Genomic DNA, 18,008 nt, shown 5'->3' with positions numbered 1-18,008 from the left:
GATTATAGTCTGTCTTACAACTTTTTACAGCAATTCATGCTCCATTTGTGCCTCTCCTGTCACTCTCCTCATCACTATGTTATCTACTTAGCTATCTTCAATGACAACCAGTAAAAGCTTTTCAACTGGCGACATTGAATATTATTGACCAATGAAATTAAAGCAGTTTAACACAGACTGATCAGTATATGGCATAAAACACCAAACTCTGCTTACCAACACAAAAAAGTGAATTGTCTCAAAAGCACGTTAAGACCTCTATATTAGACGGTATAATGTGACGGTAAATTTAAGGTGTCAAGGATTTGTTTTCCTCATGTCAGATTCCAATGATAGTTTTTTGATGGAAATGCCAGGTGAAATAAAGGCAGGGCGGATAGAATAATGAATATGAGCTCACCTTCCCAGACTCCATTGCAGTGATGACCCACACACAGTGTGCATTGTTCTCATATTGAACTGGGTAGTTAGGAGAAGTTATGACCCCTTTGGGCCCCCTTAGATTGCTGCCACAGGTACGAGCTACAAAGGAAGAAAGCACAAGGGAGAGACAGAGCGACAGAGTTTTAAAAAAGATTTATGGGATAATCAAAGTTATGCCCTCAGATTGCAAATGTCCTCTTACAATACAAAGAGAAACAACAGAGAGAGGATGTGGCAGTGGCAGAGGAATTAAGGTTCAATATTGCCAAAACTGAAACTGTGGGACATTAGTAAATCAAATATTTGAAAGATTCCCTGCAATGAAATCATTCACAGTCGATTTCGAAGTCTTCATTTCACAGGTATTTCACAGGTGTTTTCCACAAACACTGATTGCTAGTGAGATTAAACTGATTACTTACTTATTCTACTTCTCCAATTGGCTACCTACATCTAATCACATTTTTCTTAAATGTTACTAATATTTGTACAGATCATCAGTAAAACACGTATGCGAAGCCTTTCATTCATTCACATCAGTGAGTCAGAGATAAAACACATTGTCTAAAACACTGAAAGTGAAGGTGAATACTGTACCCGATAGACAGTGTGCACACAAAAACTGCCCAAAATCACAAATTACAAATTTGCCTCAGAGGACTTTACAATATGTACACGTTTGACATCCTCTGTACCGGAACCCTCACATCGTAACAGGAAAAACTCCCCCCAAAAAAAACCTTTAACGGGGAGAAAAGAGGGAGAGACCTGTGGGAGAGCAACAGAGGAGGGATCCCTCTCCCAGGATGGACAGACGTGCAATTATAGTAGGATCAGTGGGGTGAATCAGAACATACAGTAGCTCTGCAAAATCAGGTATGACATCATGAGTGAAAGTGATAAACACCAGAACTACCAAAACAAGACAATGGTTGAAAAATTGTACTTTCTATGTACAAAAAGAGCAGTTGAAATTGCAATATTGTGACGATGTAAAAATGAAAGAACCACATGCTGTATATTCATGCTGCAGATTGAGGAAAGGAAAAAAATGTATTCTAGAAAGTGGATCCAATTACCAAAAAGGGCATATCATTAGCTCCACAAATCTACCGTCTACAGGAGTGCTGCCTTTCAGAAACCTTTCGCACTGTTAACATAAAAACGCATAACTTGGTATAAGTACAAAACATACAGCCTTGTGCAATGGAGGGGACAAAAGTAGGCTGGTCTGAAGCCTTGTTCTTTTATTTGTTTTCCCTCCATTGACATTCATTTGTGTGTTGGACACTGAAAGGCACTGTTTCCTCATGATGTTCAAATTCTGGAAGGTCACAATCAGCCCCCAAAAAAAGAACAATAAACCAGCATCAAACATCATAGTTACCTCAAAAACCGGAGAACCAAAAACATTACTCAATATTTTTAGGGGATCCTACAGCTGTTTTGATGGCAAAGGCTAATCATAGGGGGCTGGGGATCACCAAAATCACTTGGATTTATAGTTTATAGTTCAAAGTACAGTATGTTTGTCCTAAATTGTATAACAAGTCATCCAACAGCTGTTAGGATATTTCACTATGGAAAAACTAAATTTACTTTTAGAAATGTTCCAGGTAAAAATGGGTATTTTCAAAACATTTGCCCTAAACTCTGCTGCTAAAACTTTCAGTATACACCTTTGCTCCTACAGAGCCTGTAGATCTCCATTATGAAAGAGTTTTTTCATAATATCCTTCCAAATGCTCTATTTTATCCATATTGATTTTGTCCTGTGTAATACTGCAAGTAATATATTTAGCTTTCAGTACCTCATAAAGTCATAAAGTGTGATTGCCTTAAAGAGATACAGTATTTGGCAAAAAAAAGGTCAAAGGTACCCTTAAAACCCCTCTCTCTCTATTACAGTAATATTAAAGTGTACTTGACATTTTCAGTCAGCTTTGGTCAACAAGCACTGTCACCATTGCAGAGGAAGTTTTATCTGGCCATATATTTGCCATTTATCTATCATAATTAGTTAGCTGGAGGTGATCACTGCCATTAGAAGGAGGGAAGGGCAATGACATAGAGGAAATAACATTTAAGACAAGAAAGGACAAACAAATAATACTGAATAATAGTGAGGGTGAGAATTTAGAGAGAGATGGGTGGAAGTTTGCAAAGACACAACAGGCAGGTTGATAGACAAAGTGGAGAGACTTGAGGGGGAGAGGTTAGAAAGAGACGGAAATAAAATAGAGAGGGCGAAAGATAATAATCTGGGAAAGGGAAAGAAAAGAAATTGAAGGAGGAAGGGCAAAAGGCAAGGAAGATTCAGAGGCACTGAAAATACCAGGAGAGAGAGGGAGAGAGAGGAGGACCTCTGATGACTGATCTGCCTGTTAATTAGAAAAGAGAGCCGAAACACACTGTGATACACACAGGTACACACACACACACACACGCGCACAGGGACACACAGAAACACATTCATGGCGATTCATCCCAGAGACCAGCTTCTAATTAACATTAAAGTCTCAGTAGAGAATGAGAGAAGCTCATGGGTTTGAATCCCAGGAGAGTGATCACATCAGATAACACAATACACCAGAGCAGCGTAGCAATGTTTAACCTCTGCCTGCCTGTTTGCTTCTGACTGCCTCTTTTCTCTTTGTCTTTCTTTTTCTCTTCCTTGCTCTCTCTTTTTTGCTCTTTGTGTTTATTCCTCACCATAATTACAGCAATTTATATCAAACATATCAAAACAGAAATCACTGTCGAATATATTATTCTGAATGTACAGTTTCCAGCTGTCACTATATTGTGTTGTGTCATACTGAAAATTCCCCTTTTGAATTCAGATTTTCCCCTCAAGAGTACCCTTCGGTATGTTTTGAAAGTAAGAAAAACAAATTGTTGTTTAAAAATACCATACATATTTTCTGCATCTACGACTTCATTGAAGGAACATGAAATGTAATGCATACTGAGCGACTTCATTCTATCCTTAAAGAAATGTACTGCACCAAAAATCAATCACGGGTTCAAGGTCATCTGACCAATAAAAAGGTATAATTATTGCATGAAAATATGAACGGCAAAATGAACCTTTCAAATAATTTCCACATGTCCTTCCATCTCTCTCAATGTCTCACTGCAGTCTTCCTCTCTACTGTCTCTTACTGACAAAAGTAGCCAATATCATGAACTCGGATTCCTGCAGTCACAGACACAAAACAGGCACGCACACACACTCACACATACACACACACACTACAATACAATGTGACAAGGACCCTATAGTGTGTGTCTGAGCACTGGGACTTCCTGTCTGTCAAACACACACACACACAGCTCAAGGCAAATACTGCTGCAGCTATGACGTGTGTGTGACATTGTCCTTTGGATACTTGCTGTCAATATAAATATAAAGTGTGTGTATGCTATCTGTCTGACTTTTTATTGTTGGGCAATACACCCCACACGGTATTGTCAGTGAACATGTGGGCAGTGAGAGCCCCCTGCATCATTGCTCTGCCACTCAAACTTGTGTTATTTATTTAGTCACTCAGCCAGTCAGTCCGAAAGTGAATCATGATTTGAACACATCAACACAACAACATGTAAATCACATTGATATTTGTCATTGCGCTTCAGTTATTGTAAACTTTTAGTGCCTCTGCATAAACAAATACCAGCAAAATAACATACCCAGATACATATTCAGAAAATTCTGTCGAAACAGATATATTATTATATGTAATGCTTTACAAATGGTTATCTGGATTGTGGCCTTACAAATGTGCAGACATCCATTTTTGTCATTTTCAGTGCACACAAGCTGAGGTAGCAGTTGCTAGGAGCTGTATGAAAGGTGCCCATTTAGGGGGTTGTTATTTGTGTGACTGTGAACAACACATTAGACCAATTTAAACGCGGAAAAAGTGGGAGATTTGAGCCGATTCAGAGGTCTGGAACCAGGCAAAAGTATTGCAGCATTGAAAAGGGTATGCAACATCTCAGCAGTTATACAATACAGTGAAAATAATCAGAGGCATTTACCATGAATTAAGTCAAATGTAGGTACTGTATTATGCTATATATACATAATATATTGGTTTAGTAGTTTTATTGATTAGTTTTAGGGCTTTGCAGGGCCTGGCTCTCAGCTATGCTCTGAATCTTTTGACCTGGGCAGAGGATTCCTTGCCAGAGGAGCTGAAAAAGGAACCTTGTGACTGTTTCATTGTCCAGTTTAATGACTGAAGGTGAACAGGCTTTGACCATATTTGTGGCTTTGGAACAACAGTCGGGGGATCTCAGGCAGCACTAAGTATCATATTATAGGTTGGCCTTATTTTATCTTTTTATTATCATCAACAAATCCCCTGAAGAAACAAAAACTAACACTGGATTTATTGTACTAACACGTGTTGTCTGTGTGGCCAAACTCTAATGTCGCTTACACATTCCTGCCATGGAACTCCACACTGTTATCCAAGAACTATATAAAGCATATTTCCTTTATTGTGAATGTTATAGTCTAGTTTCAGTGCTACATAGCCTAAAGCAGTGGGATCTCTGATGACAGGAAGGGCATCATTTTTACCATCATGTTTTTTAATGGCGATTAAAGCCAGTCATAAGAGTTGGTGGTTAAACTCCTGGCTCCATCTAATGCATGCTAAACTGTCCTTAAGCATAACACTGAATCCCAGATAAGTAGGTCAGAACCTTGCTTGACGGCTCTGCCACCATCAGTATGAGTATGTATGATAGTTTGTGCAAATGTACCATGTAAATACAGTCTTTGGATGTCTATGGAAAACTAAAAAACGGTTAACTTTCTACTATGATTTTGAATACTTCAGTAAATATCATAACATACTAGCACTGAAAGAATGCTGAGACACTTTCAATGCAATATGAATATGAATACAATTCTGTTATTTGTCTTATCTCATGTGCGATTCAGTGCAATACATTTCAAGCAAAAATAGACTTGATGAACATTGATACCAAGCAACAGAATTCACTTTGCTAGACTTCATCTTTTGCTGTCGGTAGACATGAACTCATTGTATAAAACAACATCAGCTCTAATGCATGGACAGCTAACAACTCACAACAGGTTTCAGAGGGAATGACAGGTGAAACTTACTTCTGCAGATGGGTCTGTGGTCACTCCAAGCAGCCAGTGTGTCAGTGACTCGTTGACAGGTGATACTTTTAGATCCTTGGAGTACATAGCTGTCATCACAACTGAACTGGACACTGGATCCAATTCTATTTAAGGGGGCACAACAGTAACAACACTTGTCAATAAAGTAATAACAGTATCGTTGATTCTAGTGCTCACTGATGATGTTGTGGTAATGCAGAGACCTCTTACATTGCTGGATATATCTTAAGAGAACTGGGAGGCAAGGTAATTGTAGAAATTATGTATGAATGATGGCCATGATATTAATGAGACAGTGGCTTTTAGAAGCCAACCGTTCCCACAGATTGTCCAATTAGGACCTATACTTCCTCTCTTTCTGTAAGACCCTTGATTTTTTTTTTCAGTGATGCCTTTTTCTTGTTGTCTGCTTTCCTTTGCTCTCTTCTCCTTTCTTTTCTCCACTCCTCTCTCATCATTTGTTCTCATCATTCTTGTTTTCTCATTCCCTCGAACACCCCGCTGTCTAACTAGTGAGAGGGACATTCAGCCATTTGAGTGGATGTCTGCATGGTATCTTGTCTTTAAAGCTTAATGTCTCCTCCCCGCTGATACACACCACAGTCTAACACCTGGCCAAACATTCGCTACATAGGGTTCTGGTTGTTCAGTGGCTCCACCCTGTTGTTTAACACTGGAGAGTCGTACTGCCTGGCCAAATCTCTCTTTCTGTGCCTTTGTCACAGAGAGCTACTTCGGCGCTGCTGATGACACTGAAAATACCTCTCATCCAGCCGCTCACTCTGAAATTTACAATTACATGAAAGAAAAACGTTGTCGTTGCTATTGCTATTTCCTTGAAAAGAACTAAAACCTCTATCACAGTTGTGTATGTGGTTGTCTGTGAATCAAAACTGCCGTGACACACTAAGTGACTGCCATCTCGCACGTCTTGAGTTTTCTTTGCAGGTTTGCTCTCTTTCCATTTCTCCTGTTTTACCTCATTACACCACAATTCTGTTCCAGCTCCTGCATCTCATTGCTTAATGATGATTAGATACAAACCTGTAACACACACTAAACACATCCATGCCCACATGCATGCACACTTACACATACTCACTCACAGATAAACACACAAACATGCACACACACACACACAGAGGTAATGACCTTTCACTAACTCAGACAGCTCCGCTAATAGTCCTACCGAGTTTGTGCAGTCAAAGTTGCTAATGGTAAAGAAGAGCACCAGGAGCTGGAGATTAAAAGATGATTATCGTTTAAAAGTTTTTTGGACTGAAAATAGTCCGAGAAAAAGGTAAAAAAATAAATAAAAGGGATGCCTGTTTTGATTCCCTCATAACCGCAAAAGAAACGTAAGAGCAATTTAGCTGCCACTGATGCTAAGAGGATGAGTCATGGGGAGAAGAGATCATTATAGTTGCTCACTCCTGATTAAATAAAATGATGTGTCTTCCTTTCTTCAGATAAGATGGCAGACACCATGGAGTGAATAATTTAAAGATCTCTGTGACCACCAAGTCCTTGTCTTAGCCAAGATCCTACTTCCGAAACATTCCTTCACATTCTCTGTGTACACCCCCTATATGAGTAAGGACCCTTATAAACCTGGAAGGTGATTAGGAAAGTACATTGATAAATATGTATGGTTAACTGTGTGCCTCTGAACAGAAGAGCAACTAATGATGATAAGAATGCAGAAACAAGGACACCCGGAGAACAACGCAAAAGAGGCTAAACTTATGATGGCTAATGTCAGACCGGCTGTTCTGGACAGACAGTTACAGGTGAAGGTATTCTAAAAGAAAAACCTCATTACCTGCAGGTGGTTTTGTCTTTTTGTTGTGTGTTTGTTTTTGTATATCTGTATTTGCAGGTCGAAACTGTAGCAGCTAGTAATTTGCTTTCCTATAAGTGAAACAGTTTGGCGGATGTGGAGTCTGATGAGCACTGCACAGCTTCCCCCTTCAGGAGGATCTAGAAGACTGCGAATATGAATATGTGAGTTTTTCAAGTGTATTACAAGCCAGTAAAATAAGCTGATTCACATCTAAAAAGCCTGAGCTGTAACAACAGGTCCCCCACAGACAGAAATTATTCATGATGATACATGAACCACAAAACACAACACTTCAGTCTCCACGAAAACGATCTGCAAACGTCATCTATTGTAGGAAAAAGACTTTTGAGTTAGATCATTTATTCAGTCTGGTTTCTACGTCTGATAATAATCTATGTGCCGGTCAAAAGATCAACGATATCCAAGGCATCCAAGGTTTTTAATATACTTGATTTGACTTGATATGATGAACTTTTATTTGGAGTGACTGAGAGCATTTGAGTCTGGAATAAAGTACTTACTGGAAGGTTGAGCCCATCCTCTTGCCATTTTCTGGAACTCCAGGATCTGGACATACATCACCAGCAAGACCGCTTTGACTCACTGAAAAAAAGGAAACATACATGGTAGGTAGGGGTGTAACAATACACGTATTTGTATTGAACCGTTTGGTGTGAGGCCTACGGTTTGGTACACATTTCAAACCGAACAATTTGTTTGAATAATACTATTGCAAAAAAAAAGCTTGAATTAAATTAAATTAATTAAAATGTGTGAACTGTTACACTCCTAATGATAGATAGTGTCGTTTTGAGGTTATGTATGTGCATTTTATTGACTTGAAGGTAAATTATAAAACTTGTTCTCATAACAATTTTTACAGTAAGCTGGGATACAAACCCTCAGTTATTGTGATCACAAGCAAGCATCTGAGTATTTTTTAATATGTGATGACAGTCAAGTATTAAAGCACAGCTAGGATAACTCCAAACTGTGAGAAATATCCCCTACTGTTGTTGAGAGTTCATAAATTGAGGCATGCAGTCAGCCTTTGAATATTAATATGGATCTATTCTCAGTTGACAGGAACATGTTTGAGAAAAACTCAGGCCTCAATGTGAAAACAAGGCCTCTTCCTTTTGTGTTCATTTTTCTACCTGGTAGATGTAATCATAATAGATAAAAGAAGAGATATAATGATAAAAAAGAAAGTTTTTCACCAAAGAGCAGCAATACCCATATTTTGATCAGTAATTTATCAGTCTATAGAGATCATCCAACACAAAATAGACACGTCTCAAATGTCTCCGTCCCTCTACAAAAGTTATATTTGAACTAGATAAACTACATATTAAAAAAATCATCAGAAAGATGCTAAAATCACATACAAATTCCATACATCCAGATTTTACACAATAATCTAAAAAAAGTAAAAGATGTAAAGGAATACAATTTAGAAAATGTGTTGACTAACATATAGCCAGTGAGCAAAAAGCTCACTGATGCCTGAGATGTCACAGCAACATGATGAGAAAGCAAGCGAATGAACTTTATAACAGAAAGGCTAATGTTAATGCATTGGTAATTGCATTAAGAAAAGATATCTGCCTAAATGATGAAAGTTGTCAATTCCTAAACTAAAAAGAATAAAACGCACAAAAAAATTCCATTCACCATATCAATAAAGATAGTTTTGCATGAAACGTTACTTCATAAAGTATAATGAAAGGCTGCTCAGGTAATGTTTAATATTGTGCAAACCTAACATGTCATGAGAAATCAAACCAAACGACCAGGGTTTGAGTTAGCTAACTTTACAGTACTAATGATGTTTTGAATTTATTTGTCATTTTTTTTTACAGCGTTTGTTATGCTCTCTTGATGTATCTTAGAGTATTCCCCTAAAAAGTATATTAACCGCAAGATGCCGCCAAATCCTACACACTTCAACGAAAGGTTCTGAATACATCTTCCACTACTTAAAAAGTGTATTAATCTTGTATTTATTCTCAAACTAATACAATTTCCAAGGACTTTAAGGTTTACCAGCATGTGTGGAAACTTGCTCTAGAATGAATTGTTTCAGGAATTGTGGCTCCCTTACAATTTGCCTGCTTCCATAATACACTTTATCTTAGTTTTTAGAATATCTAAAATCGTGTTAACTACTCCTAAGCAAATCCAAACATGTAGTGTGCAATTACACAAAGATTTAATAAGACCTCCCCGGGGAGAAATTGTGACAAAAAATATGAAAAAAATATGGCAAAATAAATGTTGAGGTCGAAATTAAAAACTTGTGCAGTAATTTGTTTTTCTCATCTAGCTGCATGCTCAGTTGTGTTCCTAAAAAAAGCACAAATGCAAAACATGCCAATTTTTGTCCAGCTCATATTTGGGATCTTTCATCGGTTTTAGACTTCGCTTTGGCTGGGAGCATCTGCTGCATGCCTAAAACGTAATGTAAATGTAAATGAGACCAGACAACATGACAGAAACCAGTTTGAACCAGCTCTGTCTTAATGGAACTCTGTGGATGAATAATGGTGGTTAGCAAAAAAATAAAATATAAAGTGAAAGGAAGGAGAGAATGAATAAAATGGAAATGAGGAGAATGCTGAAAAGGGACAACAATATAGCAAAAAGGGAAAGAAAAGAGAATATCCTGGAGAGAGAGCTATATCTGAACTCGTAGCATCTCTTTCTCTTTCTTTCCATCTCGACTAGTATCTTTCTCACTAGCCTCTCTCTTCCTGTCCTCCACATCTGCCTCTGCTCCCACTCAGTCCTTCTCTCTACTTTTGTAATCTCAGCTTGCTCACCCCGCATTTTGCTCTCTAGCACACATTAGCTGCAATTTACAAAGGGGTGCTGAGAGTGGTGCATCCCAGCATAAAAGATAGATGAATGATTTGGTGTGTTTGTGTCATTATTGCTGAGGGGTTGTGAGCGTATGGATGCTGTTTATGCATGTTTGCGTGAGATATGATGCAAACAGAACAAGCTGTCTTGTTGCTCTGCTGTGTTTTTGATGTTCTGTCCAAAAATCACCACACAAACACCCTATAAAAAGACACGTTCTCTGTTACACTCTCTCATCCTTTTTCTCTCAATAATGTTCAAATGGCTTTCATTGGCATCAAATACAAAGGTTCATATTGCCGAAACAAATCCAGCTCATGCAAACAACATGAGATTGTTATCGGATAAAATAGCTGCCAAATATCTGGCAATATTGATGGGCTTGTCAAAAATCCTCAAGCTGACTTAATCCCATATTTGCACTTAAAAGACCATTCAATGCCTAAACACAAGCTTATGATGCATAATATCATTTCCATATCATCAAAGTGTCTTCAGCAACTTTTTAGGAATTTGGAAAATGTGATTCATTTTCTCATTGATGCCAATATATGTTTGGCATTTCTGATGTGTAGTAGCCTCTTGGCGTCAGCCGCCCACTCCTATAGACAGGGTTTAAAACTCATTAAATGACTCGGTTCCTCCTGTCCTCAACCATTCACTATGTACTCACGGAAAATATGACTATGTGGCTGCAGCAGTAGAGAGATGTATCTATATCAGTTCTTGACCTTAATATTTCATTTTGTTCAATGTTATACTACTTTTTTTTTTTTACTCCACAACATTTATTTGACAAATGTAGTTACTTTGCAGATAAAGTTATTATGTACAATACCTATGTATAGTGCTGATCTCAGTATCTTTTCTACTACTGTGCTAATGCCATCATCCAAATTCTCAACAAGACAACAATATTGTCTTCATGTATCATTTTGTAAAGTCTTGGGTCTCATTTTAGATTGCATGAAAAAATACATGTAGTTGCTCAGCGGGTGTGGTGTTAAATTACTATTTCTGTGTTTGCTATCTTTTTTTTTTACCATTTTCTGTTTCTTCACTTGTTGATTTATTCATCGTTCTTCTATTATTCGCTTATTACGTTTGAATTTAATGAAATAAGCCCACTGACAAAACCGGTATTACAGTCTTTTATGATTTTAGCTTTGTTTGTTTATGGTTGTTTATGTTGACGTTCCCATGGGAAAGAGTTACAAACCACTGGCTCAGGGAATTGGAGAAAAATGAAAAACCACTGGTTTAGAGGGCAAACTAAAGACGGATAAACACAAAAGACATTTGCATTGAGAATGCAAACCGTGTAGCACAAAAGATTAGTTATTATACCAACAGACAGATGAACCATTAAAAAAAGAAACTGTGGTCCAACAGTCAATGACACAGGGTGCACAGAGAAAGAGGGAGGCAGGAAGAGCGTGGGAGAGTATTTTGAGTGTGTGTGAACGTGTGAGTGAGTGCGCGTGTGTGTGTGATCAGCTGACATCTGCTTCAGGAAAGAGTCTTTGAGATGCTCTCCAGATGCCGGCTGGATGAAGAGAGAAATGTGTGAAGTGCAGTTTGTTGATATGCTCTCCTCTGCTCTCCTCGTTGCCTCTTATCCACTCAGCCCTCTCTCTCTTCTCCACGTTCTTGTGCTCACAGGTCAATCAAGCCCGAGAGCTGAAGACTGCAGCCATCTTCCCAGCATCATTTTGTTGAGCCCACAAGATTCATCCATATAAATACACTTGTTGTGATGCTGAGTCAAAGCCACGTGTAATGAAACACAGCATAAAATAATATTTGTCTGCATTACTGTGATGTTTTCCCAGATGTATTTAGCTGTGGCACCATTGTGTGATTTCCTTGTTTCAAGTGGTCGCATCGTTTGCATTTGAGTAATCTGCGGCCCACGACTACCTTCCCTGACAATTCTGAAGAAAACACTGATTATAAATCACACTCTCACAATGATGATTCATTACAGTTCTAGGTCATCGTCTAGGGAGTAAAACTCCTTAATCACAATCTTTCTGTCTCTTGATAATTATGACACATCCTCAGCAGTAAGCTAATGTTGCCGCTGTGAGAGGACAACTGCAAGATGGGCAGCTTTAATTTAAACCATTTTACATGTTCTACATATTTTACATTGGTGTATCCCTTGGATACCTAACCACCTGTGTGTCTGCCGGTGTGTCAATCTCTTCATCGATCTATCTGTTTCTCTGTCTGTCTGTCTGTCTGTCTGTCTGTCTGTCTGTCTGTCTGTCTGTCTGTATCTCTCTCTCTCTCTCTCTCTGTATGCCTATCTATTTTCTTTTTCTGTATCTGTGTTTCTTTTCTGTCTCTATCTCTCTGTCTATCTATCTATCTTCAGTATCACATAAGATTGTAATCAATAGTCAGTGTGAGAATTATTCATAAACATACCGTTCTCAAACTGATTGAAACATATTCTCATGTGTTTCTGTCCATTTAGACTGTGCTTTACTATAGGCTAGAGGCTGCAACAGACAGTCTTTTAGATTATGATTCATAAGCACTCCATTCTCTCGACGGGTAAAACTCATTATCATCAGTCTCTGGTTCTTTGTAATGATTATATATTGCATAATTCTCTGCAATACAGCTATATTACTACTGGGGGTCATACAGTGTAAAGAAGTGTTGTTCAAAGACTGGTTCGGGACCAGAATTGGACCTCGGCTATACTTTTTAATATTTTAATGATCAGGTTCCCAGCCTGATGGACTAACTGAACTACATGATTGCGGTAACCTTACTGAGCCTTCGACCCAATACAAAAACCCACATTTACTCAGTTTTGGTCCCCACGATAAAAAGGCTATGTTTTATTTAGCATGGGTCCCATGGTGAGAAACTTCTCATTTGGTCCAGGGCTTCAAAAGCTTTCGGGAGTCCTGGGCAACACAGTTAATAGCTATTATCATCATTATTTGGCTCGACATTGCGATAACAGATAACAAAGCTCGTTTTCTACAGGGCAGTGATCATTTTACAAATGGGACAGCTACTTCTGGGATTCTTTCAGCACATATGGAACATTGCTGATCGCTGTGATTTTACTTAACACCATGATCAAATCCACACAGGGTAATGTGCAACAAGATCTGAACAACAAGTCAGAAGATTGCGTAGCTGACTTTTTGCAGACGAGCTTCATTGCTTACGGAGTTAGAGTTTAGCTTTTCAAATGAATATGTATTTAAGAAACATGCGGAACATCACATTTCCAGGGCGATACTATAATTATTTTGAACACATTTACATGTCAGCCTAAGAGAAACCTCCACAGACCCCCATGATAAGAGAGTTACTTCACAACAAGATGTTTTTGTAAGCTGGCCCCTCTCGTAACAAGCAAATGCAATAGCTTTGGACTCAGCAGACTGACTTCAGGCAATTCTTTCACAGGAAAACACATTTGTGTATGAGTGCGCTTAAGTATTTGTGTGTATCTATGTGTGCATGCTTAGTTTGTTTAGGCGTGAGTAAAAAGAAAGTGTGTGAGATGACTGCACTCTTCACTGTGCCCTACATCATTGATAAAAAATAACAAACTGATCTACCACAGGAACTCCTCACATACGCATGCACACACTCAAATAAACATGGAGCATACCAGTTTAATCTTAGCTGCCACAACACATGGAGAAGCACACAAGCACAAGCAATTTCTTCTTCACACTCACACACATAGTAATGTTAATTGCACCAGCACATGCTTGGCTGAGCGTGTAAATCAGTAGAATTATTGATGGGAGGTTTATTATGAAGCTAAACCCTAAGGAATGGATGAGGTATGAGCTTGGGCTTCCGTGACAATTAAAAGCCTCAGTCACATGATCCGGATACTGTTTTAAGGGCATCTGCAAGCTGCAAAGAAATATGTCCGTCATTTGTAGAAATATTCATCACATGTATTGTTCAATTGTTTAATTGCCTCATGGTCAACATATTGTTTAAGTTTATTTGGAATCCCATTAGCTACAACTTAGGTGAAATGTGACTTATTAAATAACAAGTGCTGTATAGTACCAGTGAAGATGGTTCATCAGGTGGGAAGATATCACAAAGCTGATACTGAGTAAATACTTATATACAGAAATGGTTTATTTTAATGGCCAGAATTCCAAAATAAAACGCAACATTGACACCTACTGTGCACATTAGTTGCCAGCATTAAAACAAACAAATGGAAAATCATCTTGAGACCTTGTCTGACAAAGCTTTGATTTAATTGTTTTTGCCTTTGTCTTTGTTTTCATTGAGTAGATAACATAACAACAAAACTTCAGACAATTTTCTTCACATCAAAATATTGGTTTAATATGTGCTGAATCTGCCCATGGCATTTGTTATCTTTGCTTCAGGTGCTCTGAGGACAATGTAAATCCTGTTCATCACTTCAGAAAGAAATATATTCATTGACTACCACCACAGTATATCCGTCTACCCATTTTAGCGTTCTCTATTTTGTATTTAGATTGATACACAGACTGTATTGTGAAACCAAAGTTCACAAGCACCAGTTCCGCTCTGAATCTTACATCAGCTATAGGCTGCTAGCAACATGTGCTGAGGTCAGCACGATAAGCAGATTGGGGTGCGAGACAGTCGCACTATGGCAAGTACAAATGAAACAGCAGAGCTGGAAGATCCATCTGCAGGTTTCTGGTCAGCTTCAACAGCAGCGGTGTGTTGGCGTTGCTCCATTGTTGTGGAAACTAATAGTAACACTCCTCCTAATGCACACGTTTAACTTATTTGTTGTTTATATTTAATTTGTTTTGTATTTTCAGTTTCATGGCTTAAGAGATGCTTTTCAGTTGTATAGCCTATTGCGACCGTTCGCCTTTTTGGAAAGTGTTCTTTGAAGTAAGTCATCAGCAGCAGGCATCTAAGAAGCCTACAACCATACAGTATTATTCAATCCATCTGCCCGTCAACTATTGCCTAAAATATAATATAACTCTGTACACTGCATTTCACTACTAACAATATGTCTCAGAAGTGGGCTGTCAAAAATGTACCTATCAATGACTTTACCTAATGTCGACTACACTGTCAATTTACGAATTCTTGGCTCCACCTCCAGAGAGGCAGATAAGATGTAGTGGGCACATTTCCCGCTTTGGCCAAGAAGAATCCCAACACCAAAAACCCCCAGACTCCACTTAAAAATTCAGAAAGTTAGAATATAAGAATTACGCTGCATTGAGCTTATTATAGACTGTAGCAGATTGTCATCATGACACCAGCACAGGGAGGTTCACTGTGTGTGACACAGGAAAGCCTGAAAAGTTCTTCAAACCATCATAACTACAAAATAGAGGCTCATGAGTACGACTTGGTTTCAAACATGATGGTTGTACAAGGGGGCTGACTCAACGAAAAGAATAACAGAGAGCACATTCTGAATCAGTTCGCTCATTCAGCATGTTTTACAGTAATTACTAAGAAGCAATCATCATTGTATAGTGTGTGAAAGAACTAAATTGATAGACTAGTTTATATATTTATAGAACTAATTTCATATGGACCTCTGAACCTTTGAAGGAAATATGAAAAAAAATGAAGAGTGCGGCACTAATTCTTGTCTCCTAGATGGAAACCCCAATGAAAAATACATGAAATTACTACTCTTGCCACATCAAAGATGTATGCAGGCTGTGTGTACATACAGAATGTGTGTGTGTGTGTGTGTGTGTGTGTGTGTGTGTGTGTGTGTGTGTGCGAGTTTTAACTTTGGTTAAAAAAGGGCTTTCTAAATTACAGTTACACTACCTGAAACACACACAAACAGCAGACAGTATTTTACTTACAGACGGCATTTTTGTGACTGGAGTCTTTACTGGGCATCATCTTCACCCCTCTGGACTTCAACTCTATTGCCTTTTTCACTGCAAAAAGAAGAGGAGATGGAGGTTAATAATTTAATTATAGATAATAATGTATTAAACTTAAATTACTGTACAAATTGAAATGCGTATTATTTTCAGCATTTGCCATTCAGTACACATCAGCTATGCAATTTCTCTGCGATTCAGTAAGTGCTTCACGCTCGCCCTCCAATAACAAACCTACAACAAATGCAACAGCGGCAGAAACTGAAAATTAGAACAGGGGAAAGGGAGAAGACATTAAAAGACACAGAGAAGAAGGGACAAGAGAGGAGAAAAAGGGGAGAGAAGAGCAAAGCAGTGGAGCAGCTTTAAACCATAGCAGAGGATAACAGAAGTCAGTGCTACAACCAAACTACATTCTACTGAGAAAAGAAAATCTCTCTCTCTCTCTCTCTCTCTTTCTCTCTCACACTCACACACACACACACACACACACACACAAATATCACACACAGAAGAGACAGACAGAAAGTTACCAATAGCAAGAGCTAGGGACCAAAGACTGAGGAAGAAAGAAACAGCATAACATGAATAGTAAAAGAGATGGAGACAGACAGGAATTTAGACACGCAGCAAAATATACAAGTCTTGGATCCCCATGTTTTACGTTGGAAGCAGTCAATTAAATCTGAGCCGCCACATGGACACTAATATGCACCCTAATATGCTAATTAAGTAATACAACCAGTCAATCACACGACAGGAAAGGTCCAGAAAGTCAAGTCAGACTTCTGTCCCTGGTAATTGCTATTCTAAAATATGCTGCAAGGAAAACTACCATGTATTCCCAATGCTATCTTGTTTGTGTTGTTGTATGTGTGGATGAGTTGTAAATATGTGTGGGCATACCATACATGTATGCATAAAAGGCAGGCAGAGAGCAGATAAGTAATACAACTTAAAGAGTGTGATATACCTTGGTATTGAGCACTGAATCCTTTTCTCCGATGGTTGCTATCTGAGGTGAAATGTATCCGAAGCCAGTTCTTACTTGATATCACCGGTGAGGGCAGGGTTGTACCAGTCAGCCTGGAGGTAAGCAAATAAGAAATAATTCATAAAAGAACACAACAAAAAAGTAGTAGAAGAAAGTAGCCAGAAGACAATACGACAAAAATACAGATTAATCATCCCATTTATTAACTACTGTATCTAGAATGTGTCAGCCTTTCCAACTTAGAGTTTACTTGCACTGACTTTTTGCTCCTTAGCATTTATAACATACTTAATGCAATTCAGCAGATAAACAAGGCGCATGGGAAAGAAAAGGTATGATGTAACAAAACTCAAGCTCTTGTTATTGCAGATCCACAGTAGTCAACCTTTCTAGTGAATACGGGTATGTTCTATAGTGCCTTATGTTATTATTGTGCACCATATGTATATTTCTACAATGCTGGTAAATATCACGCCAATAGAGAGGTTATGTCCTCTTCCAGAGACGAACATTGTTTGTTATAACTTTCGGTTACAGTACGTGCACTCGGTTCATGGATCTAACATGGAAGATGAGCTTGTACGTTTCAATTTAAGGTCGAAAAACATCAACAAAAATTGTTGTAACAATTGTTAGAAGAAAGTGCTGCCACATGCTGCCATGTAATTGCAGATTAAAGCATAATAGATTGCAACAACCGCTGCTGTGAAATCCCCCAGCACAAAAAATACAATACAGCATAAAATGCAGACCATAGAAGTGTGAATAACTCTATGATCTAAATGACTTCATCCAATTTCTTGTGAATAAAAAAAAAAAATCCTTTTATGAAACAGAACTTTCCAAAGA

General features: G+C 38.3%; 1 protein-coding gene across 1 annotated transcript in view; it reads right to left on the bottom strand.

Annotated features, from left to right (window-relative positions):
• LOC306699065 (CUB and sushi domain-containing protein 1-like) overlaps positions 1–18,008 on the bottom strand; it is a gene marked incomplete at both ends in the record, with an annotated part of 346,947 nt that overhangs the window by 138,545 nt on the left and 190,394 nt on the right. The window contains 5 exons of the mRNA XM_079163564.1: positions 401–522; positions 5,567–5,691; positions 7,952–8,033; positions 16,142–16,219; positions 17,139–17,251. Coding sequence (XP_079019690.1) covers positions 401–522; positions 5,567–5,691; positions 7,952–8,033; positions 16,142–16,219; positions 17,139–17,251 — 520 coding nt within the window. The remainder of the gene's footprint in view (positions 1–400; positions 523–5,566; positions 5,692–7,951; positions 8,034–16,141; positions 16,220–17,138; positions 17,252–18,008) is intronic.

This window comes from Pholis gunnellus (genome assembly GCF_910591455.1).
Source record: "Pholis gunnellus genome assembly, chromosome: 1".
NCBI classification, from domain to species: Eukaryota; Metazoa; Chordata; class Actinopteri; order Perciformes; family Pholidae; genus Pholis; species Pholis gunnellus.
This window is presented reverse-complemented; position numbering and strand designations above follow the sequence as displayed.